This window comes from Vipera berus (assembly GCF_964194415.1).
Source record: "Vipera berus genome assembly, chromosome: 16".
Lineage (NCBI taxonomy): Eukaryota > Metazoa > Chordata > Lepidosauria > Squamata > Viperidae > Vipera > Vipera berus.
The window spans coordinates 10,311,295-10,337,303 of NC_138219.1; the positions used below are offsets into that span (position 1 = coordinate 10,311,295).

The 26,009-nt window shown below is 44.0% G+C and overlaps 1 protein-coding gene across 1 annotated transcript; it reads right to left on the reverse strand.

Annotated features, from left to right (window-relative positions):
* Positions 1 to 4,945: 4,945 nt before the first annotated feature.
* Positions 4,946 to 25,809, reverse strand: OTUD7B (OTU deubiquitinase 7B). The gene is given in 13 exon segments (XM_081340603.1): positions 4,946 to 9,825; positions 10,316 to 10,400; positions 11,002 to 11,116; positions 11,303 to 11,452; positions 12,436 to 12,563; positions 13,009 to 13,121; positions 13,425 to 13,552; positions 13,925 to 14,026; positions 15,953 to 16,183; positions 16,363 to 16,533; positions 16,991 to 17,072; positions 17,075 to 17,140; positions 25,495 to 25,809. Coding segments are annotated over 13 exon segments (2,706 nt in total). The 5' UTR covers positions 25,507 to 25,809; the 3' UTR covers positions 4,946 to 8,502.
* Between the last annotated feature and the right edge of the window lie 200 nt (positions 25,810 to 26,009).

Sequence of the window (26,009 nt, forward strand, 5' to 3'; positions counted from 1 at the left end):
TGGGGGTCTTGGTGATCAGGTGCCTCCAAGTCTCCTTCCTGCGAGGCAAGATAAACTGAAGCAGCTCTTCTGCGTATGCCAAAGTCTTCCTTGGAGAGGTAGAAGCAGAGAGAATGGATAAATTTTAATCAGATTCCTTTCTGGAAAATAAAATGCTGCTGCTGTTTGGAGAGGATATCTGGAAAAGCTGGCCAGCAGCTGTGCGTGTAGGAGGGCTTCTAGCTGCTACTGCTGCAAGGCGCGGCTTTTGGCTTTTCCTTGAAGGCCTCCCTCCCCTCTTGGTGCAACGGGCCCTTTGGAAGTGAGCAGCCGCAGGAGGGCCATTCAGCCCTCCAGTCCCCCCCCCTCTGTGAAACCGACACCTTCCTCCTCCTCCTCCTCTGGAACAAGCAGGGCGGGTGAAAGTGACGCCCAGGCAATGGCTGTGTGTTGCAGGCGTTGGCCAGCAACGGCTCCCCTTCCCCAGTATAGCTGCTGTTTTCACTCTTTGCTGCTCTAGGCTGGTGTCTTGTTGCCAAGCTGCTTTAGTCACCACACAAATCCAGAGACCTGGATTTGCAGTTGACAGGCTAACGAGCAGGATCCTGTCATAAAAATATCACACATTAGTTCTTTTTACAAGTAAGTGGTATCAATGTGTGGTTTATGTAAGGATAGGCAGAGTCCTCTGTTTAAATTTCCAGAAAAAATCCCTCTCAGCAAAGGGCAAACTTGGCAATCGTTTTGGAAACAGCTAGAGTGTTTGAATTGAAGGCAGAAATCATAAATTATTTGCGATAAAGAGAATAACCCCCATCTAGAGTGGAAGCTAGTGCTTTTTTAAACATGTGATCTGGGATTCATTTGTGAGCAGCAAGATTTTCAGCTTTGCTGCCAAAAGCAGAATTAGAGTGATTAAAACAAAAAATGGATAATGGACTTTAAAAAGAAATCAAGTCCATTGTGACCAAATTATGTACAGTAAAACAAAACATCTCATTTTTATACAAATTGGTGTTGCTGTCATATATGAAAAAATAAAGACTATATACCGGTACTTTCTGCAGAAAATATATTTGTGGAAAGTAGGGGGGAGAGTTGTCATATGTAAATATTGCAGCTTTTAGATATGCTAAATCCCAATTCTTTTAGAACTCAATATTGAGAGTGGGAAAGCTGAAAAATGAGTTATTTTATAACCTTCGTTAATTCCAGAATTGTTGGGCAACAACCCTAATTAAACCTAGGTGCCATGGTCTTTGGACCTGCTTGCTGTGATAATGACTGTTGCAATCCAAAACATCTGAAGAGCACTAGGTTGGGAATATCGCTCAATCTTGGCAAAATCTTCTCCTTTCCTTCTCCAAGAGAACAAGTAGCAGCCTTAGGGAACCCGGTTAATGATTACAAAAGGAGGTCTTGCTGGAAGGGGCAAAGTCTCTGATAATTGACTCAGGTCAAGGTCTCTGAACAGTGGAAATACTATTCTCAGTTAATTCTTTGTATTATATAGCAGCCTTTTCAGCTTGAAACAGCAAACTGCAGTTCTAGTTAACTGATTGCCAGTAAATATATGAATTGGGATGGACGAATGCTGCCCTCCAAAATTGCTGGAGGACGTTCGTTTGAAAGAGCAATATGTACTTTAGTAGCTCAGCCCTCTGAGACTACGACAGGCATTCCCCACACAGAGGCCCAAAGCTGCCGCCTTTAGCATGCCTGAGCAGGGATGGTGTAATGAAATCACCACTCCCTGGCTGGGGGCTTTTAGAATACAAGAGGATTAAGTAGAGAAGAGGAATGCAAGCTGAAGCAGGGGCTGGCGGTCTGTACTCTGCGGTCCAAAGAAATAATAGAGACAAGGAAACCTCTAGCTAGAGGATTTATTCCTTTCTTAGAAAGCTTCTTGATTAATTTTGAAAAGATGCAAATAAAGATATGCCCACCTGTACCTGTGTCAGCCTTATAAAGTAGACCAGTCCAGGAAAACCAGTAACATAGCGGTCTAAAACTATTTTTAGTGGAACCGTTGTAGTGAAAGAATCTTGCAAAGTCTGAATGTACTTTCTCCTTCTCCCACTTTACGTCCTCTACATCTTTGTGGAAATAAAACCACTTACTTGTTTAACGTCATTCCCATTTTCCCTGTCAAAGCAGGAGACTGTCCAGCCTAGTGTCCTGCTTCAAGTAATCATTACCTAATCAAGAGAGAAAACTTTCTGATCTGCTTCTAATAGATAAACATAGCTCTTTAGGAACTGTTTAATATATTCAGCCACAAATACATTCATATTTCCTTTTACAATTCAGAGCACGTAATAAAAATCACTATTGCTTCTAGCAAGGAAAAAACATGTTGAACTGGCTTTGTTCCAAACTGTCTTAAGGTGACTTAGATCCCCTCAAAATGGACTTCAGTTCTTTTAAATTGGAACAATTTGTTTTATAGTTTCATTGCTATTTAACATAGTGCATTTGTTTACCAACTTGAGAACTCTTGGGAGCTAAGTATGTAGGATGCTTAATAAATAAACATAGGAGAAATGATCTTTGTTGTTGTTGTTAGCTGCGAAGTCGTGTCCGACCCCTCGCGACCCCACGGACAACGTTCCTCCAGGCCTTCCTGTCCTCCACCATCTTCTGGAGTCCATTTAAGCTCACGCCTCCTGCTTCAGGGACTCCATCCAGCCACCTCATTCTCTGTCGTCCCCTTCTTCTCTTGCCCTCAATCTTTCCCAGCATGAGGCTCTTCTCCAGTGAGTCCTTCCTTCTCATGAGGTGGCCAAAGTACAATTTTTTCCTTCAATTGTTATCTAAACAGAGAAAATGCTACAATAGGCCAAATGCTATAGTTAAGGGATCTGGGATCTCATAAAACCAAGAACTAGCTGAAAGGTGTCAGAATAACTTTGGAATGTGGTCTGGTGCATGCTAAGCTCCCCCTTGGGTTTCTTTAAAGGGCGTATCTACTTTAAAGAAGGCTCACCTCTCCTTCCCCCCCCCCCAAAAAAAAATGTTCACTGTCTGATTCTTGGAGACTGCCTGGGCATGTCCTTGCAGTTTTCTTGGCAAGTTTTTTTAGAAGTAGTTTGCCTTTGCCTCCTTCCTAGGTGGGAGTGTGTGACTGGCTCAAGGTCTTTGTGCCCAGGACTGGAGTTCACGCTCTCCTGGTTTCTAGCCTGAGAGGCACTACACCAAACTGGCTCTCAAGGCAGCAAATAGAGTTCACTGGTGATATGTCCCTTTTATTCTTCCAAAGCTATTTTCAGATTCACTAACCTAGAAAGGAAGGTGCCCCTTGATCAGTTGCAGGTATTGTTTTTCGTGCCTTTCTTCAGAAATTCTTTTCCTTCTCAATCCCTCCCAGTTACGGGACAAATTAAACTCCACAGCAGAACAAAACAAAAAACTGCAGTGCATGTTTTGCTTCATCAGTCTCCCCACTGGGGCAACCTTGGTCAAGCGGAAGAGAGTTGTTTTTGGAGGCTGCAGTGCACGCCTTATTATACATGGGAGAGACAAAGACTCAGCGTTGGGCTTGATGATTGAGGCGGAGCCAGCAGTGACGCTTGTGGGAAAGCAGACGCTTCAGATACAAAATGGGAAACTGCAGTTCTGCGTGTCAAGAGGTAATTTGGCCAGAAATCAAACCAGTGGATGCCGCTTGGGTTTCCCTTTGCCAAACAGAAGTACGGTAAAGCTTCCATCCTGAACATAAGCCCATTGTACACTGGATTAGTCCAAAGACTCACCTTATCTGGTGTCCAGATATCCCTGACCTGGTCACAAGGAGCAGCAGAATTGGAAAGGGCCTTGCAGGTCCCTGCTTCAGCAGGAGACCCTGAGCCATTTCGGACAAATGACACATGGTTCAGCAGTCCTCACGGCATAAACAAGCCTTTTCCACAAGAGTGTTAAAAGTTCTGCACCGTTAATAAATTACGTTCAGCTGGATTAAAATTTCTAGGACCACATTGAATGATTAGGAATGACACAGTGCAGCTTCCTGGCCAATATTAACTATTTTACCGGTTAGTAGAAGCAGTTGACTCATTTCTTGGCTTTGCGCTGAGAAAGAAAAGCAGGCACATCTCACATAGGAAACGAAGGAAACCCCTGATTCAAGTTCCTCAAAGCCTCAAGAGACCGTCTGTGTGAAAAGGCTTGTTACGGTACAAAGAATTCTGGGGGAAGTTCCAATGCAGCGTTGAGCAAAACTGCTTGGCTGGAGCCAGGTTTGAGAATGTACGTTCTTGAGCAATATTCAGCTTGGGAACCAATTCCCTTCTGTCTACCACCACAGTGGCAGAGATCAAGGAGAACAGCTGCTACCCACGTTCTAATTGTAACCTGAAATATACCTGAAGCACAAGGGAAGCATTTCACACACTTAACTGAGGACAGGCCTAAGCCTAGTTTGCATCAGGAGAGCCACCTGGAATGTCCACTTTTAAGGCACTGCTGAAATGAGGACAAGAAAGCGGGGATGTGTGTGGGGGAGCAGCCCTCCCGCCCAATACTTGAAGCAAGGTCTTGGAAGGGGCCCAGACCCTCCCCACCCTTCTGTGCGCTTTAGCTCTCCTTTTAATTTGTTCCTAGTGCTGAAAATGACACTTTCCTTGCCAGGGAGGATATATGAATCTGCAAACCTCTAGATACATGTAAAAGTAAAGCATTTGGAAGATAAAGATAACTTAAAAATAATTGAAATAGGTAAACAAAACATCACCAAGAAAGATAAACCAGATCCCAGTCATTTTTCATCTGTAGAGAAGGGGGGCAAAAACCTGTTTCTAAAGAGGCTCACCAGAAGAAAGTAATCTGAAAAGCATCGGTTCAACCTCCTGCTTAAAAAACTGCAGCAAAGCATAGTCACGCTAATTTTTAGAAAAAAATATTATCTAGTAACACATATATAAGACATTGCTAGAGCAAAGTAAACAGAAATTACAACAATGTATTTAAATAACTGTTTAAAAATAATTTTTATTGTCAACAACTGGAGAATTAAATCAGGTCAGTTAATTCTTAGACAACTAGCAGAAAAAAAGCTAACAGAAAAACCTTTCTATAGAGTTTCTACATGCTGGTTAAAGTTATACCCTGGGCATTTTTATTTAAGGTCATTCTATTTTTGTAAAATGAAACAAATTGAGACATAATGTCAGAATTAATCATAAAGGAACTGAAGCCAAAGTGATTGGCCAATGAAACCTTTTCTTTTGCTGTGCGAAACACTGTGCATAAAAATGGGAAAAAGTTATGTTGAGCATGGGAATACTTGGAATATTAAGATAATTTTAACTATTTGGAGAATCCCACAAATGTCTGTCGGAAGCCACAGTCACATCACTAATAATGCATCCTGTCCCCTGCCTTGCCTCAATCTGTGGTCTCTGTGCACGTCTGTCTGCATCTGTATCCACAGGGAAGTGGGAATGAACCAATGGTTAAATTTCTCAGAGTACGGCATAAACCTTTTCCTCCAGCAGAGGGAGTAAGACCACAAACCTCTCCCCTACTTGCCTTTCTATGAAAAACTATTAATTGTAGCGTCCCTTGTACTAAATTAAAAAAAGGTGCTTGGGAAATTCATCTGCTTATATTTCTGCTGAGGAAAATGATTTAAAAAGGTACCTTAAAATAGATCCACTGCATTCAATTTATAGCTGCATAGACAATGAATAAAAAGGGGGAAAGGGGTTTATCTTTTCAATAAATAGTATTTTTAATGTTTGCTTTTTTAATGAAAAAAAGAGTGCTGTTTCACCATAAAGGAAACAAACCTACACTTTCAGTAAAATACAAGGGAAAGTCAGTAAACTACTCTACCAATTCAAATCTGATCTGGTATGCAGAAGTTAAATAATTAGAATTCCCTGTTACTAAGGCGGAGAGGTTTTGGAATTAAAATTCTGGTGTTCATAGAAAAATACTTTTCAAATAGACGTTTTTAAAGTGTTCATTTTTTTGATGTACAAAAATGCTACAGTCTATGAACCCAATTCCTATAATAATTATACTACTTATAACTAAGTGATCAGCAACAAGCTGTCAAGGTACAATCTCAAAATTACTAATTACCAGTTTGGAAAAGAAAAAAGAAAGAAAAAGAAAGCACACAGCTCTCTAGGAAAGAGATCTTACTACTTGGAAGAAAATTATATGGGAATGGGGAATTCTGCATATATCGTGTTTTCCACATAGCAAACGTGGATTTCCAAACAAAAATTTTGGAGGTGACATTCAATTTAGTGAAAGTGATCAAACGAGAAGTAGTCCAATGTCACGGATAGGAATTCTTGCGATAACTAAACATCTTAAGTAACCAGCACTGAAGAATCATAAAAAATGCAACCACCATTGCTGCTGCCCTCATAAAAACAGATTTAGGAAAGTTAATCTTTGAAGCAATGTGTAATTAAAAGGCTACTTTGAGCTCAGCTACTGTATACAGCCACAAATCAACTGAACAAGCTCTTCCTCAAATTAGTTTTTAGTGTATCAAACCCCAAAATGGCTTGAAATATCAAAATTGAACATCCAGACTTGGATTTTCAGATCACGTGAATTATAATCCCCAGATGTCCACTCACTGTCAGATTTTAAGACTGAAATTATCCTTCTGAACACAATGTAAACGTTTATGTTGCCTAATAAGAGAAACACATTGTTTCATTTTTCTTTTGCTCCTGATTTTACCCCTCTGCACACCCTGGTTAAAAAAAAAACTTTTCCCCCATTATGGGGCTCTGAAATTAAGTAATCTATAATCTTCCATGACAGCACTCGGCAAGAGGGGTGGGTGGACAATCAGCTGTGGGTGCCAATCCACCTTGTGTGTCTCAGGACCCTTTTTCTGCAAGCCCCGCTGTAATTTTATATCACGCAGCAGCTCCTGAGAAATTTAACACAGCAATACATATATATTTTCCTCTTAATAGTGCTCCTTTCTCAAATAAAATTATCTAGGAAAGAAACAAGAAAGTGCCATGTTATTTCATTATTGGGCTACTGTCCATGTTAAGGCAGTACAAGGATTATTAAAAAAAAGCAGGAGTGTTGGGATTGTTTAAAATATTAAGTACACTTGCAGTTTTCTGTCCCAACTCAGCAGCTCTTGATGGAAAATAATTGCATAGTTTTAGACACCCAAAGGAGCCCAAAAAAGGGGGGGCCCTCATCCACCACTCAAAATTCAGTCAAAACATAACTGGCAAATGTCTATGTGAAATATCTGATTAGGAGGGAGTTCCAAGCCATCAAAGGCATTTTCTTTTATCTATTTGTTGGAAAAATAATTGCAACAAATGTTGCAACCCCAAAGCTGGGAATAACCGGGTGCTTTTAAAATATACCAATATTTCTGAAGGCTGGAGGTGATGGGAAATTAATGTACTGTATTAGAAAACCCACAAGGAACAAAGAATAATTTCTGTCTTATGTTCCCCCAAAAGTCAGATTTTTTTTCCTATACAGAACAGAGGTAGTCTGGGAAAAACAGCTTGCACAGAAAGAAGGTTGTTCTCTGCAGATAAGAAAATATAATTATATAGATGTATCTTCTGATGCTCTTAAAAGTAGCTACAACAAAATCAGATAGCAAAGGGTTCTTGCTGTGATGCCTCATTACCACTTTTTATCTCTCCATGTTCAAAGCTGCCTGCAGTGGTTTATTGCTCTTATTAAAGCCCCACTGATTTCCCTCCTGGTCTCCAAAATTCTACTCAAATAGTTTGATTCCATCACGAACAGCTTCATTTTTTCAGTTAAAACTTTCTCTCCTCAATTCACACAACACCAAGATTCCTTCCCACCTAGCACATCAGCTCCTGACAAGAATCTTAAAATATATATTTAAACAAAATATCTGAAAATAACTGAAGCTAACCCTAGCTAGAACAGGCACGCTCAGAAGACCAGACAATTGTGGGAAAAGACGGGTGGATTTGGAAGGAGGCAGCATCAGAAGAACAACTCTACTCGCTCTTCAGAACCGGCCCTTTCCGACGTGCAGGGTCAGGATACCCCAGAGAGACAAAAATAGTAATAAAAAAGACACGGAACTACTAAAGAGCCTCCAAGTTTCAGACATTAAGAAAAATCTGAGTGATCCTAATTTTAATCCCTTTGAAATAAAAAACATGTTGGAGGATGATCCAATAAGAAGAGGCCTTTGTCACTGTTTTTCTCTAATCTTGGAATTCAAAGCTTTGGTCTAGAGGATTTGCTTCATTCAGCAACTACAGTCCTGCACAAAAATGCAACCTCCCTGAATTCTACCCCCCGCCCCCCCTTCCAGGGAGCCGCCCCCAGCGCCTTGCTTTAGCGGCCCTTGTTCTTCAAGGGAGTTCTCTTCCACACTTCTAAGGGCTCCCCCCCCCGCCCCTATAAGCAGCTTACCAACCCCAACTGGCCAGCTCTTCCCCTTAAGGAGAGGGGAACAGGGGCAGGGGCAGAGAAAATTATTGCATTCCCCATATCCCGTGGGTCCAGATATGAAACACGCACATCTTTGTTTCTTCAGAACCGATGTATCAGTGTCTCTTTCTCCTGTTCTTTGCGTTTCAGCTCTTCTTTGTAACAGCACGAACAGAAATTCCCAGTCTCTGGATGTCCATAAAAACTGCAGTTGGGCTGTTTGCATTTGGTCTGCTGTAGATTGTACAGCAGCCACGTTTTGCTTCGATCGCCCTGCACAACTTTTGGAGAGCTACCGTCTGGCTCTGTGCATTCTTGATAGCCATTGCTGGACAGAATTGGGCAAGAAGAGCCCTCACGGTCCACCTCCACGTAACTAGGCGGCATATCCATCTCTGTGCTACAGAAGTGTCCCACCTGCTGGGACAGGTGGGAATGGCTCTGCGCACACTGCCGGGGCAGCGTAGCGTAAGAGGGGAAAGGAGCACACAGGCCTCCAGCAACTTGCCTTCGGCCATCTTGGTAAGTAGGAGGGGGATAGGCGCTTTCCACATGGCTCGTCACAGAAGGCCGGGGAATGGTGAAGACTCCCGAGTGGCCAGTGGAAAAACTGGATATTTTAGTACCCGCTGTGGCCAGATCCGAGCTCTGGAGTCTATATGACGGCAGTACTGGGTGGTCCATGGAGTTCAGCAGAGTCTCTTCTCCTTTGAGAGGATTGCCTTCTAAGTCCATCTTTTTGGCGGCTCCCCCGTTGCCCAGGGCAACCATCCTCTTCTCAGCTTCTTTTTGTTTCTGCTCCGCAGAATAACGCTCCTCGGCATCCAGGAGATACCGCTGGATCATCTCCTCTTGGTACTGGTGCCGGTGACTGGTCTTCAGCTGCACGGCAAAGATGAACTTGCGCTCCCCCCCTTGCATAGCAGCTCGGAGGATGCTCAAACTCAGTCTGACATCACTGCTGTATCTGCAATTATCGGGCTGCTGTTCTGCAGCTGTCTTGGCTAGACCTGGCTTCTCCAGAAGAGCTGAAACATCTCCGGGTGGTGCCTCTTCCTTACTGCCCTTCCTTGTTTTTATGGAGCCTTTCTTTTTCTTCTCCAAGGTCTCCCCTTGTCCATTGCTCACCCCACCTTTGACTGTTCGGCTGTGCATCAGCCCGCCCATGTTTTTTTTTAGCTTGCTCCCCAGAGTTTTGCCAAAACTTCCAAGTTTATTGGCTACGGAGTCGGCCCGTTTCTTCTCCTTGTCCTTTTCACGCTCTCTCTTTGCTTTCTCCTTCTCCTTGTTGCTGGTCTTGCTGCCGCCACTGTTGCTGGCTGAGCTGCTGCAAACAGATTCCTTATCTGAATCCCCCGAATCTGCAGCAGATCGGACCTCATCAGCCGCAGAAGCCGTGGGGGACTCCGGCTGCGCGAGGGGCGCCTAGGGAAAGAAGGGAGAGAGAAGGCCAGGATCTTCCCACTGCCAGGGAAAGGGGAGAGTGGGGCAGCGAGGGGTTCTACGGCCAGGTGGGTCTGTCTGAAGAGTGGAAAGATGACAATGGCTCAAGTAAGGATTATACAATTCTAGACACATTTTAGTGTATGGGCGTCTTTAGCATATAAAATTCTTTTAAAATCATAGACCGAATGTAAGGTGAACAGCTCACATCGCTTGCTAAACAAGCCACTTTTACAACATTAGCACAAAGGCCAGTTTCATCCAATTCTGCTTAGTGCAATTATTTTGTCGTCTTGAGATTAATGGATTTAAGTGGCAGAAAGGCAGATTCTCATTAAAAAAACTGAGCAAGGGTTGGTCTCAACAGCTGAAATAATCTAAATCTAGAATTCTGTGATTTTAGGCAGAACAGGAAAATAATTTGGAATATCCTTCCCATTACATGGAATGTGATTCCCTTAACAATTTTTACCTGCATTTCACAAGACAAGGGGATCCACTTTACATTCATGTAGCTGTGCAGCAAATGCAACTTGGCTTCCAGTGAAAGTGTCACACTAAACAGTCGGGGCCATGTCAAAAACAAAAACAAAATGAAGCCACTTGAGTTAAATCAGAGGTCCCAGTTCCTGGATCTTATAGAAATTCCAGGTATGAAATAACATTTCAAATAAATAACACCCTGGAGAAATTACTGTAGATTTCCTCACTTTTTTCGTTCTAATTCATATTTCAAAAGACTGCCTCTATGTCGTCAGCAATTTTCCCTTTCCCAACCTAAAGTCATGCGCAGAAAGCCAGGAGTCAAGGGGGTTCAAATGGTTCATTGCCAGCTAACACGCTATACAAGAATCTGACCTACTAAAGATCAAAGCAAGAATTCAAGGTGGGCTGGACTTCCCTGGTGGGCACGAGGGGACCCACGGCTGATGATGCGCTAGAGCCCGCCCGCCCTCCCTCGGGCTCAGCCTGGTCATCTCCTACACCTAACCTCTCATCTCTTGCATGATCATTTACACCTTCCATTTCTTACTCTTTACCAAGACCTATTTCTCTGAAGGTGTGTTTGTCCTCCCTTGCTCCTTTCAAGCTCCAATACGAAATGCAAAAATGTAGAAATTCAACGTTTCTTCCAAATTGAGCTCTCCTTTTATTTACCTTGCCAATTTGACGTTATCATTGTCATCTTTATCCCACTCCCAATCTTTCCCAGGATCCACTGCGAAGTGTACCGGAAGCAGTTTGTGTTCAGAGTCTGTCAGAGGGATCACAGCTTGGTAGAAAAAGAAAAAGAAAAAATTTCCTTAAGGTCCCCAAAAACAGAATTTGGACTTGGGAAGGCAGAAAAGCTACCAGCAAAAGAAAGCCATACATTTAACGGAAAGGGGCTACGAGGGGACCGTGGACAGCAAGGTCAGAAGTAAGGTAACAACAGAGCCGCAGCCCACTTTGCGTGCACCTTGTTCCTTGATGGGCTCCTTTTGCTCCATGGACACCAGGGCAGAGAAATGGGCTTGATCGTAGGCCAGAACCAGTGGGGAACGATGGCACTTGCTGGCAGGGACTTCCAGGGGCAAATAAATGCCACCAAAGGGGATAGGAGCGAACGCTGGAAAGGAGAAAGAAGAGTCCGGTGAAAACACAGTCCTCAGTTACCAGCTACCCTGAGAGAATGGGTGCGTCCAACATGGAGTTCCTGGGGGGAGCTGGCGAAAAAGGTCAAGAGAGGGAAGGACTAACATTTTGTTTGTTCACCCAGAAGAAACTGCTTTTGTGATCTACTCTGTGTTTCTGCTTTTCCTGGAAGGTCCTAAGAATTATACACGAGCTACATGCAGGCCGGTGCCTTCCTGGGAGAAAAGCAAAAGTCTCCACCCCCGTAAGCTCATCAGTGATGACAAGGGATTCCTGGAATGGATGCAGGAAGTTTTTTAGAGGCTCAACGGTGCCAGGAAGCCCCACGGAACGTAGGAGAAAAAGTAGGCGGTGGGGACTCTTATTCCCTGGACTTTCAGAAAAGATCATCTCCCGAAGGGATTTCTGGACCCCTCAGAGGTTTGAGACAGCGGTGTCTTTAGCTTGGAGGAGAAGACTTTGTGGAAACGCAATAGCTGTCTTCTTCAGGCATCTGAAGGGCTACAATGGAAATGATGGGACGGGACCATACAGAATTGCTCCAGAAGGCAGGAGAGGAACGGCTGGGTTCAAATTTCAAGGAACCCTTTCGGGAGGCAGCCAGGGGAGGGATGGGCTCTCCTTTGCTGGAGACCCTGGAGTAGCGGTTGGATGACCGCCTGTGTGGCCATGCTGGCAGAAGGTGAAACGGTCTGTAAGATCTCTTCCAAACCTCATATTCTAAGTGAGTGAACTATGGGCACTGAGAAAGCTCTCGGCGTTTACTAGGAAACCAAGGTAACCGCCGAGACTACTCTGCGTGAACGGCTTCGCCTTGGCTCCTCCCAGCCAGCCCTTGAACGTCAATCTCCTTTGCAAAAGAAACTCTCTCAACAGCCTTTCACGGAAACTGCGTACTGACATAGCAACTGGCAGTTCCAAGGCAGATCTCAGCCACGCACCTCGCTGCACTCTTACCTTCTCCTCCAGAATCTCGCAACATGGTGTCTGCCACAACCACAACGGGCCTCTTCAGTACGTGGGAAAGGACAAAAACGTGGAATTCTTCCAGGCTCTCATACACAGGCTCCTCAGATCCTTCGACCCTGAAGAAAACAAAACAAAAAACCTGGGGGGCGGGGAGACACACTGAACCACTGTATCCTATACGCCCCTTTCCTGTGTCGCTCAGAAGACAGGCGTCCCATGGATTGGAGCCAGCAGCCCTGCGAATGAGGATTGGCCTATCACAAGCACATGGCCAAGACACACATAAATTGCCACGCTCTGGGAATTCACATAGGTGGCCCGGCCAGGTGCAGCTTTCTGCTGCAGGCACCTTCAAAAACAAGTGTGCTTATTTCCCATTTGAGCATCTTTGATTTCTGCCTAGAAACTGACTTATCACAGTACCTGCTACAAGAGACCTCCATCCTGGTTCCTGCATTCAGGATCAACGGAGCTTTTTAAGGACCCATAAAGTATCCCCCGTCTCCCACCCTGGAAGCCCCGGGCACTGCAATGCTTTGCTCAGTGAAAAGTCCTACTTACCCTCCACAGTTCCCGCTGTTGGTGCCGTAATGCATCCGTGGCTCACTCGAGGCCAATTTGATCAGCTCATTCCACTCCTTTTGCCATTCTTCTTCTGTGTACACTAGGCCAGACTGTAATGGTGGCAGAGACAGTGAAGGGAATAAGAGATCTGCATGCAAACAGAACATCTTCTCTAGATCACCCTACGTGAGAGGGGCTTCTTTGAGATTATTCCCCGGGATTGGCCAGGCAGGAGCTGCTGCGTTTAGAGGATACACACACACACACACGTCTGACAGGAACGAGAGGAGAGTTGGGCCCCCAAAGGGAAGCAAGGCTGAATCTGGGACTCGGGAATCCCCTTTGCTGAGCCAAGCAGAGAGAGAGCCACGCCTGGCCTCACCAGTTCTCAAAGGCCACCCCAAACCATTTACCTCTTTGTTTTGCTGGGTCTGCTGCCACCTCCAGCGCCGCTTCAGAGCCTCCCTCTCCACCCCTCTGTCCATCAGGGCGTAAAGGCATTTGCGCAGCATCAGATCCCTGTCGTGGAAACCCCACATACCTGAAGGTGGTAAGGAGGAAATAAGAAACAGCCTCCTTTTAAGGCAGGTTTTTGTGGGCCGACTGGGCCCAATCCCATGTCCGATTGGACCTCCTATGTCATAACATGCTTGCTTTGATTTTGGTTTACGGTATTGGTGGCTTACAATATCCAGGAAGCCCAGAGGAGGAGGAGGAGGAGGAGGAGGAGGAGGATAATTATCTGGGACGTGCAGCCTGAGGAAGAAGATTCAAAAGGGTACTCCAACTGATTCTGTGGTGAAATATTTGTCACTTTGGCTAGGAAGCCATAAACAACGTAAGTGCTTGCTAAGGAAAGAAGGAAGGAATGCACAGAGTAAATTTGTACGTTTTTACAACTGAAAGATCTTACCTAGTGATGCAGCATGAAGCAGGCAATTTCCGTCACCCGTTGTTGCCAAGGGAAGCAGCCTCTGATAGCTGGGATCTACGCTGGCCCACCAGTTCAGACGACCTAGGCAAGGGTGGAATAGATGTGTGTGTATATATATGCACTGAATACAAACATGCTCTACGTTTGAGAGTTTGCGGGTTGGAGCATTCCAGGTACGCACTGCTACCTTCTGCTATTTGGCCTCACTTCTGCATTTAAAGAGTCAGTCGCTCCTTGAATATTATGGAAAGAAGGAAGAGCTGCTTAGGAGACTCACCAGCCACAGCAGCTACTTGAGAGATAAAAGAGGTGACAGGAAAGAAAGACTTGGCTGGACCTTAAAAAACAACTGGAAATGAAGAAGGTTACTGCATTACTGTGTCCTCTGGCACACACAGCCAAGCACCCTGCAGTGTTGGAGAAGGGGAGGGTTAGCAGCAAACTTTGCCTTATGACCAGAGCAAAACTTCTGATCTTGCCTTAAATATGGCAATAACTGCTCCCAGCTTCCTTTAAAAAAAAGGATTAAAGAAATATCAAAAGGTCAGGGTTGCCCAGCAAGACGGGCAAAACAGCGTTTCTCAAGAACAACTCAATCCTGCCCGAAGGGTCAGAACAAGAGAATCTTTTGATTAGAAGGATTAATCGCAGGTAAATCCTTTGCTTTCCCTGGAATGGCATACTTAACAGGCTGGAGATCAGCCTCCCTCCTCCAAGAGAAAGGATCTGACTCTGTGAGGGGAGCACACAGGATGGGCCCTGAGCCAGCGGTCGGTCGGTGGGAAACAGGCAAGCCGCTTCCCATTTCGGTGGCATGCAGCACAGCCCCGCCCCACCCTCTCACCGAGCGGCAGAACTTTAAAGAGCAACCAAGATGAAACCAAATCTCAGGAAAGCAAAAGCACTGTTTACTGCAAAAGGATTTGTAGAGTTTTGTCTGTGTCTTTTGGATATATCATCTTTTTTCTACTCGTTTCCCTCCCCCCCCTCTCTCTCTCTCTCTCTCACACACACACACACACACACTTGCATGGGTACTAGAGGTTTACATCATGGTCTTCCTAAGCAACAGCAGATTATGTCTGACAGCAACAGAAAGGCATTCCTGTTTGCAAGATCTCCCAAGCCTCACAGCCAAGAAGCTGCCTGAACACATTTTCCAAGTAGGACAGTTTTAAAGTCCAAGTAACCTTAAATCTTATCACCTTAAGGGGGTAAGTCGGAAGACACTGTGATGAAAGGGAAGCCCCAAGCGATTCAGAAGATTTGTGATTATTTTTTTCCATTTTTTATTAAATTAAAAACATGGGGATGGAGGTAAAGAGAGACTGTCTTCCCTGCTTTCTTACATTTGAAATTATACGACTCGTGAGGTAGTCATTATTTTCAGGGGAAAAGTTACCTTTCTGCAACTACTCACCACGAATAGGGGAGGGTTTACATTAATCATTGAACCAATCTGCAGCACTAACCAATTTAAATTTTGTTGGGAAAGTGCATTGATTCCCAAAATTATGAGCATTTTAGCAAAGATCCAGGAAGAAGTCTAAAGTGTGATGCTGGCTATTAATGTATGAGCGATTGTGGAATTTCCAGAACTCGTATTTTTCCTCTTCTTAGTTCTGAGAATTCTGCAGCCTTCAAAACACATCTTAACAGATTAAAGGAAGAGGCACCAGAGCGAGCATACCAGGCCAACACTGAATTCTAAATTCTGAACCTCCACAGAATGTGGAGTGCTTTAAGTCAACCTGGACAGAAAATCAAAGCCGCTTTTTGATATATGAGGGAATTCTATGGGGAATTTTGAATGAAAGTGCACTGGGGCTTAGCTCTAAAAACTACAGGCCCAAGCAGCCACAACACAAAGATGATACCTAAGGATGTGCAGATTTTATCTCTTCTTCCAGCTTGGTAATCCACCCCAATCATCAGAGGAACCTAAGAAGGTCTTAAGCCTTTGCATTTCATTTCCGAAAAGCAGCCATTCACTGGGCCCTTACTCACCGGCCTGCTCCAGGGCCACCAGCATGGACTGCTCGATGAGATCCCGTTCAATGAAGGTCCGGAAGTCTTCACTGTAAACATTCAGGTCAGGGAGCTGGAAGGTGCAGATGGGCATCTCCAAGAGGTGCTCACTGCTGCCACTGCTGGTGCCACCATTGCTGGAGACATGGGAGCGAGCCAATGAGACGATGGTGGAGCTGGCGTGGGAAATGCCTCGGGACAAGCGCTTCTCTGAAAACAGAAGAGGAAGTGACAGCCGGCTGCAGAGGCTGCGTCCTCTTAACTGGAGCAGGAACTCAAACATAGGGAAAAAAATCACCATGTTCCAGGCGCTGACTTGCTGTCCTTGGGATGCAAATCACGCCTCTATCCATAAATCAACATTTTTCGGCACCAGGAGAGCCTTTTACCTTGAATTATATCATCTTGGCGCTGCAGCTGTGGCCGCGCACTCCGGGTGATCTCCTTCTCCACAAATTTAAAAGTGCGACCATCATTGAAGGAACGGGGCAAGACCCCGGCATGAACCTGCCTCAGCTGCTCAAAATCATTCAGTGCAGCATTCAAGTCCCAGTTTTTCCCTAGGAAGAGGAAACATGTCTAAGCAGGTTTTAAAAAGCCGACCCAACTTCCTCTTTTCCTTCGCAAGAAAATTTGGGAATCATCACCACCATCTAAAGGAAATTTCCCCGATCTCAGCCTTTCATCTTTGCTTTCTCTAAATGTCCAGAAGCAGATGCGCTCCCCTTTCTGTCCAGACCCATTCAGGGAATCTCATAAGCATCAGTATTTCACAGGATGTGAGGTTTATAGGAGACCCCCAACTATGGAATAAAATCCTATAACAGACCTCAAGATGGAGAGCTTTGGGGTCAGCTGGGGAATAACACAAAATGTAGATAAACATATAAACTGCTGGGTGATGTGTGGGATTTTCTGAAATGAGCATATTATTTTGCAACTCAGAAATGGATAACTGAGGCAAGAGTTGAGGGTAGCAGTAAAAAATGAAAACTATCTTCAAACTGAAGTTTTTACCTTCAAGCAAGTCTCTTGCCAATCCTGGCTCTGCCCCAGTTGAGCGAACAAAATCCGAGAGGACCACATCCATATCCGGGGTCACGCAATCATGAATTCCTTGCAGGTGACTGGAACCACTGGGACATCTAACCAGGACAGTTTTTCATTCTAGAAGAAGAAAAAGAGAAGATGCAGTTTGGCCGATTGCTACAAAGAGTGACTTTCAAGGCCATCAGAGAGATTTGCCAGTTTGACTCAATGGGAGGCCAATGGAGTTGCATCCTCACAGCCTTGTCTCCCTGATCCCATCCACAGAGACACAAACCCCGCCTGGCAGCGTGAAATGGAAACAGTAAGGGGACGGTTGGAAGGTCTCGGCCTTCGGAGGCAAGGCCTTGCGGATGGGACTTGGATCCTGGCTCTCCTGGCCAGCCTAGGGCTCTGATGGGGGTGGTCTACGCTGGGCCTGGCTGACAGGGTAGATTCCACCCTCATCGGTCTTCACTTTCTAGCTAATCTTTGTTAATTTTAATTGTTTTTATATTTACCTTCTATCTTTTTTGTAAGCTGCCCAGATTATTTCAACAGTTAGGTGGGCGGCATATCAATGCAGTCAATAAATACCTACGCCAGCCACTCTGACAGTGCTTCAGCTGGAGCTGCCTGACTTTCCTCCCCAAAGCAGGCCCAGCTCCACCCCAGGTAAAGGACCGCCCTTATCACTTCCGGACAAGCGTTAGCCTTTTGCACAAGCTGCCTGCCAAGGGTCAGTATACAGGCTGTTGTCATTTAACGACAGGCAACCTTAAGCAAAGCGGTCGCTAAGGGAACCTGCAACAATGCTTATCCTTACTCCAGCTTTCTTTTCCTTTACAGACCTGTGAAAGGTGTAAATGTGAAGACTGGGTACAAAGTTACTTTTTCATTACTTTCGTAACTAAACAGTCACTAAACAAGTCAATGCTAAATTGCTATCTGTAGTTCTCAAGACGTTACGCTTGATACTGCAAAACAAGTGCTGTAAAAGATCATTTTGAAAGTGATGAATAAAGACACCCTTGTGTTCTCAACGCTCCTGGGCAAGAATAACAAGAGCTTCAAAAGGCCAAGAATGCTAATTAAAATGAAAGCAAATGGACACTTCCATAAAATATAAATTGGATTTCAATAAACATGAATCTAAACTAGAAGAGGAGGGTTTTTTTTCAGCCAGTGGCAGAAAAGTAAATGGATATTTATTTCAAATGGATCGAAACCTCTCTAGAATGTCTGTCCTTACTTACAAAAAGGATCATTCTCTCTATAGTGGAATTTCAGAGGATGTTCACACCAGAAAGAACCTTAAGAATATTTCTGCATGCTTTTAATCCAGATTTCTACTGGAATTACTACATTTATTTGCATTAGTTCTTTTTGCTATGAAAAAGATGAACAATGCTGCTATAAGATGACCTTCACCCCTCACCAGTCACCACCCAATAGCAACCTTTAAGACTGTTTTGCTAAACCATGCTGCTTAGGCAGAGGGCAGTTGGCACTCTAAGTGGCCTACAGCTGATCAGGTCACTGCCAAGAAAGATTGACCCTGGCCCTGGAAGTCTGAAGAAGTAGTAGACAGTCAGAGCAATTAACCAGGGGAACCACCTGCCTCCAGAAGTGGTGAATGCTCCAAAACACTGGAGGTTTTTAAGAAGAGACTGGACAGCCGTTTGCCTGAAATAGTATAGGGTTTCCTGCCTGAGCAGGGGGTTGGACTAGATGACCTCCAAGGTCCCTTCCAACTTCTTCTTCTTCTTCTTCTTCTTCTTCTTCTTCTTATTATTATTATTATTATTATTATTATTATTATTATTATTATTATTATTATTATTATTTATTATTATTATTATTTACAAAAGGAAGGGAGTTAGGAAAAGTCCTTGTTAATTTCTTGTTCTTGTACGGCCAGTTTCCAATTTATTATTATTATTATTATTTACAAAAGGAAGGGAGTTAGGAAAAGTCCTTGTTAATTTCTTGTTCTTGTACGGCCAGTTTCCAAACCTTAATCTCATCTATCCCCCCCCCCAAGCAATGTAATCCTTGAGAGAAGAAAGTATTTCGCTCCCCAGCCCTATAATCAGCATTTTCCTGCCTTCTCTACTGCTGTGCCTCAAATACACACCCACATATCCCAAGCATAATGTTACGTTATTCCACTCCCACTTACAAAAGTTCCAAAGTAATTGGAAATAATTCTTTTTCCTGTCCGCTGCTGAGCACAACAAAAGTGAGAAAAAGTACTGAAAGGTTCAGAGTTGGAATGATAAGCGGACTAGAGACTGCTGACTGATTTCCCACTAGAGGCGTTTTAAATGTTGCTTTTATTAACCATTGCTGCCATCTGCCCTCAGCCTTCAAGACAGGGAACAAACCCTAACAAAATTCTAAGAATCTTGATTTTGGGTGCTTCCCATCTGCCCCCCCCTCAGGCCGGCTAAGGATTCCTAAAGGATCCCTAAGATCTCACTGACAAATCCAACCTTTGCTCTTCAGCCAGGCCCAGCAGTAACTTCTCTGCTGTATCAGAGAGATGAAAACAAGAGGGTAGAGAGTCCTTTGCAAAGAATCTGCTGGGCTGGCCTTTGCCATGCCTGACTTGCTACATCCCTGGATCAAAAACAACACCTCAAATGACTAACATATTTTTTAATATGTGGTAGGTGCACAGAGGAGATAGGAACCTGCCAAAACTTTTAGATCTCTAAACACGATAACATGGAAAAGGCAGTTTCTTTTCTTGACTTAACTTAACTTGAACATGCACAATAATTATATTTTAATCTGATCTGTAGGAGGTGAACAAACCACCATTCCCCATGACTTAGCAGGGGACAAAGCCATGACATCTGAAGCTGCTAGCAGGACGTTGTTCTGAATGCCGATGCTAAGATAGCAAGAATGCCCCCTGTGCCACAGTGCGTGATGGCCCCTTCATACGGGTCATGCTCTTTTGCTACCCACCTAGAACATACGCAACGGTAAAATAAAAGTGCTATGTGGAACAAACCAACAGATTTTGGTGGATGTAGGAGAGTAAGCTGTGCCACTCCCTGTAATACTTTTCAATTGAAGAAAAGGAATTGTTATTAATATGAAGCGTGGAGCTCTATCTTTTAGGGTGGATAATAGAGAAGTAAAAGGAAAGTAGAGCTGGGTCACCTTGCCTTAAAAGTCGGTTAGACAAAACATCAGGCTGACCTTTAAAGAGGACAAGTCTAAGAGGCTAGTAGGAGAAGATAAGTGAGAAGTTCTTTATAATAGATAATTTCCCCATCTTTAAAACCAGGTATTACTATCCCTGGGAAATTCAAGAGTGATCTGCTATAATTTACCTTCCAATCAGAAACAAAGCCAGCCAAAGCAAGGAGGGATTCTTCAATAACCTGCTTGAATGCTCTATAAGCATGGGAAGTGACTGTATTTATTTACCAATTACCTCTGAAGAAAAGGCAACAAAATATCAAGTAACTGCATACAAAGTGAGCCCTGAGTTTTTAAACCCATCCTTCGCAGCAGGCAAGCTTGGAAACCCAATGTATGTATGATATGCATCATCAGTCCTGTGATGATGTAATTTCTTTCTTTCCTTCCTCCCCTCCCCTCCCCCCTACAAGCTTGATTTTAAGTACGGTTACAATTACCATCAGCAGTTCCATCAATTTTGAGAATGTAAAGCAGTCGTATGACTGTGTGCAAGCCTGACCCCGGGCTGTCTGGAACTCAAAAGTTCAGCGTCTTACAAGGCAACCTCCAAGATATGCCTGCAGACCCACCAAAGGAGTCGGGCAGGGCAGGGCCATCTTGGTGCAAGGAATGACCTCTCTGCCAAAGCAACTAGCAACACATTGCCCTAATTCCCAGCCATTTCATTATCTCACTTATTTACCACAAGCTCTTTCTCTCTCCCCCCCAAATACGTAAGAATAAAAACCTAAATGAGAGGGGGATTCAATCCACAGGGCAGTATAACTACTAATACAAAAAGGTTCCAAAATGGTACCTTGGAAAATCACTGATAGGAAAACCAGCACCCTAAGATTAATCTGAGACTTTTCCTGAACTTTAACCTCAGCTATCTCCCCTCAGAAAGGACTGGTAAGGATGTAATTAAGCTGGGTGTTTATTTTTCTCCATTATCTGCCAAAGCTGAACTCGAATAAGAGAAATGGCAAAACCAGACTAGCCCCTTTGCCATAGGTTCTTCCAAAGAACTCCTTGAAGTAGGCGGAGCTTCCCAAACTGCAAAAATAAGCAAACTCTTCCATATATTAACAGCCTTGTCACCAGCACTGCAAGGGTCGAGCATTTGCACATCCACGCCCAGGAACCCAATCAAGGGGTAATTAACATGTAACATATATCATCCTCGCTATAAATAACCTCCTCTGGATAGGTCTTTCAGGTGCTGCAGAGAGAGAGGCGATGCCAAACACTGCACAAAGACCAATTACATCGGGGCTCAAAACAAAGCTTTCCTGTGCCCCTTTTTAACAGCAAAAATCCTGAAGCAGGGAAACCGTGTGTAACTGGCAGGCTGGAGGACCAAAGGTGCCATTTCTATCAGCATGGCTGGGAAAGCATCCGGTAGCCTTTCTGTGCTAGTCAGAGCCTGTATAAAGCTCCAGAGCAAGTTATTCACCTGACGTTACACCTTCTTCCCTTAGGACTCCAGGAGGACTTGTGAGGCCCTGCAGGACTTGGGCAACTGGACCTGATATTCTCAGCTCTATTAAGTGATTCAAAGGCTCCAAGGAGTTCACTCTTTTGCAGAGGTGTGTAGCAGGGAAAGGTTCCTGCCAGCTCAGAACAGGCGCACCCAAGCAGACATAAGGAGAAACGTGCCTGAAGACACATGGGAAATCGGCCTAGCCTATTCTAAAGAAGCAGCGCTGGAACCTTTCATACGAACAGCAGAGGTTAAATTCTGTACTTTGGGATACCGCACAACAGAGGAGAAAAAAAGGACTGTTATTCTTTGTAATAAGAATGGGGTACACGTCATTTCTCACCAGCAACTGTAATTTTAAACACAGAAGCCATGCCAAATCATTATTATATACATTTTTTTAAAAAAAGTGAGTGACTAAAGGCCACCTATATAATAAAAAATTTGTAATGGGTGCAGGAATGTTTGCTCATGGAATTCCAGCTGCATGTTCCAACCTACCTGTGACTGTATAAACCAGTATACTATTAAAAGATTTGTGGATCACGTTATTATGACTCCATGTAGGGTGGAGAAGTCCACACCCCATTGGGTCCAACTTCATAACTTAACCTCTGCATCATAAGGGGGGACGATATACGTTTGTCAGGTTTTCTTCAACTTGGCCAAAATTGTGTATAAATTGTGAATATTTCGCCTGACCTTTCATGCCAAAAAGCAGGCACAACGTAAAATGGAAAGTACTGCCAAATGTTTTCCATTTACTCTAGTTTTCAATTCCAGTTACTGAATAGATTTACTTATGTTTGATCGGAGGAGGAGGATATGAGATCTAGCAAAGGCTAAGGAGAGCTTAGCATCCTAGGGAGCAGACAGGCACAAATGAAATCTGGTCTTGAACGCTACTCAGAAATACATTTCTTGGTTAAGTCCACAAATCGTTTTGCCTTCCCCCTCTCCTTATCCCAGTACATCAGATACAGCCTGCTTCAAATGTGTTGGGGGGGGGAGAGAAAGAGTGTTTCCATTTACAGCCCCTTGCCATGAATTGGCCTCTATTTTTAAATCCATCCCCCAGCAGTGAATTGCAGATTTAATTGATCCCTTGCAAATAATTTAGCAATGCACTGTACAGCCCTCCCAATACATTCACTTTCATTGTAATCCCATTGCTATCCAACCTTCAGCCACAAAAAATGTTCCCAGTCATGTAGCATTTTAATTCCAATGCATGCATAATCCAATAGCCAAACAGGATACAGTTTTATAAACCAGGAGATCCTTAACAGTCAAATATGTTTTTAAGCGTTTAAGATGGCTATTAACTTCCTGAGGACCTAACTGCGAGGCTCGCTCTTTAACAATAGCTATTTCTGAGCTTTGAAGATTCTTAACAGGCAGAAAACTAAGTACTGTTTTTTCCTCTTACTTTTCTGCAGGAAAAATGACTGGAGAGGTTGTATCTTATCCCAAATTCCTGTGCATCAAATGTAGAAGAGGCTCTTTCATAGAGAAGTCTAGAGAAATTCACTTCCACTGTTAAAAAGGTGAGGAAGAATTCCCTAACAACTGAAGCTTGTATTCCCCAAAGCAAGTTACATCAAGTTCATGGCTTCTTCACATACACACAGACAAACCTGCACGGGCCATAGCTTTGAAAGAATGTTGCTTGAGAAAGGAAAGATGATGCACAAAGTTGTACCATCAAGATGGGCCAAACCATTTCATATCTACTATAGCTCAGATCTAGCCAATGTTAAAGTAGTTGGGCCAGGAGAGGCTAAGGACAACCATTCATAGTCAGGTTGCAAATCATTTTGGTTTAATATGTGTGTCAACATCCTAAACAACCTGTTGCCTAAATTCCCATCTTCAGGCCATTAACTCTTCCATACCGATTTGTACATAAAAATGAGTATTCCTCTTGTTATATGCATTCAGTTATTGGCAACTATAATTTGTAGGGAAGATAGTGAGCAGCATGGATAAAAATAAAATTAAAACTAGATGACCAACTAAAAATGCAGATACTTGGAACAGTACCTATGAAAGAGAACATCATTAATGCAACCCAATGCACTTAAGGCACTAGTAAAAGTATGTAACAAATCTTTAAATGGATATGCATATTTATCAGCCAGATTCTTGGCTGTTTAACGTAAGCCAAATTAGCATACATATTAAAACAAAAAGTAAATCCTTCATTAATACCTTAGTTAATGAATATCTATCTCCCATCTCACAATAACTAAAAATGCTTGACAACCTTCCTAACTAAAAGAAATATATCCAATTGTATTTTTATGATTATGATCATGATTTATCACTTGCTGTTCATATGTGCACCGGAGACAAATTCCTTGTGTGCCCAATCACACTTGGCCAATAAAGTATTCTAATTCTAATTCCTACTCTATTCTTCCTATTCCATTCCAATTCTTGACATCCATTCAGCCAATAGGAAGTGCTTCCCGGAAAGCCCACTCTAAAACTCTCCCCGCATTTCGTCAGAGAGGGTGTTTTACTAGGGTGAGGGCACCCTCTTGGGAAAGCCTGGGAAAAGATGGAGCAAACTAGGCCTCAACGCTCCTGTCTTAGAAACAGGAGGCCTCTCACCAGTTTTGCTGGAGAATGGGACAGAAGGGTGCTGCTGCCCCCTGTCCTGCTTGAGGTGCTTCCTGGATGCACTGGATTGCATGCTGTAGGGGAAAATGCTGGATGCCACACGGGGCTTGGCTCTCAGGACCCCTGGTAGCAAAGGTCCTTCTGTGGAAGCAGGGAACCTGGACCTCCTTCCCTGGAGGGGCAGCTGGGCCCAGGGATTTTGCCAGACCAGAGGGATTCCAAGATAAGAACTATTACCCAGCTGGACCCACAGACTTCTTCCATTTGCATCTGGCATATGGTACACAAAAATCTGCCGTTCAGCTTAAGTGGCCATCTGTACCAGACATTCTTCTTCCACAGAATAAACACTAAACCTGAAGTTATTTCCACAACTGCTTCAGCATTAATAGATGTTTTAAAAACTCCAGATACTTACACAACCTTCATTGACTGCTCCTAGGAATTTTGAACAGTAATTCCTAACTTTGTACAGTACTGTTATTTTACAAAACTTGCATGAAAGTTCTCACTGCTTGTAGAAATTTCTGTTCTACGAGCTGGAGGAGTCAGCACACAAATGGCTGCAATTCTTGAGATTCCAAAGAAGCCCTACCAAATTCTTATCCTCCACAGTCAAAGTCATAGAGATGCCTCCCACTTCAACATTTATTCTGTTTTGAATGGTAAGATTAAGTAGCGAATGTTTTCAGCCTTTAAACCGTTTAAGGTAGAGGAGCAGTTTCTCTGTAGTACTACATCACCATCCGTCCACCTGACTGAGGCTTTCTTGGGTTCTTAGCAGCTTATTTCAGAGGCTGGATCAATAATATACTAATGGGTGACTGCTGTCAGCCAAGATCAGAATGGGACCAAGCAAATATTCAGAACAGATGGCTGCGCTGATTACATCTAGGGTTGTAATTCAGAACAGACAAGGCAGGCAGAAACTAGTCTTCAAGCAAGATCAGAGGTTAAAGTGAAAGTTGACAGGTCACCTCAACTGCTGCAAAAATCATCACTGGCCTCACAGAAATAGGAAGGAGGAAGGTGTACTGACTCAGAACCCACACTTTACCCTCTGAATGAAGCAAATACAACAAGGAAGGAACTCGGACCATCCATGATCTCCATGAGGGATTCCTTGTGGGGAGGTTAACTTAAGGACAGAGGACTCATCACAGTTCTGGCTTTGCCCTGTCCCACCTACCTGTGGATTCATCAGACAGCTGGAAGGGCCCTACAGTGGGCCCAAGGATCTGAGTTTTCAGCACTGCAGGCAGAGTTAACAGAGCAAATGGACCTGGGTTAGCAGAGGTCGGAGCCGGTATGCCTTGGTGCAAGGAAGCTGCTCGAGTCCGTAGGAGAATGAATGGCTGCCATCATTCAGCAGCAGAGCACAGAATGCAGAACAGCCTGATCCTGTTTCCACCGTGGGTCTGGGTGGGAAAGACTGCACTGCTCCAATCCTCGAGAGTCAGCCACCACCGCTGTTAAGTGCCAAAGCCAGGCTGAGCTGGCTAGATCAACAATATGACTCACTGTAAGGAAGTCCCTGGCATGGTCTTTTTCTTTCAGAAAGGCTCCTTAGATATACTGCTCAGCTGAAGAACATGCCCCGAGTAAAGATTTGACTCTCTTAGACACCGCTCCCACAACCAGGTCTTTCCTAAGCAGGCTTTGTTGGGATGGGCGTGTTCTGCGCAGAGGAACAGGGCTTGACTG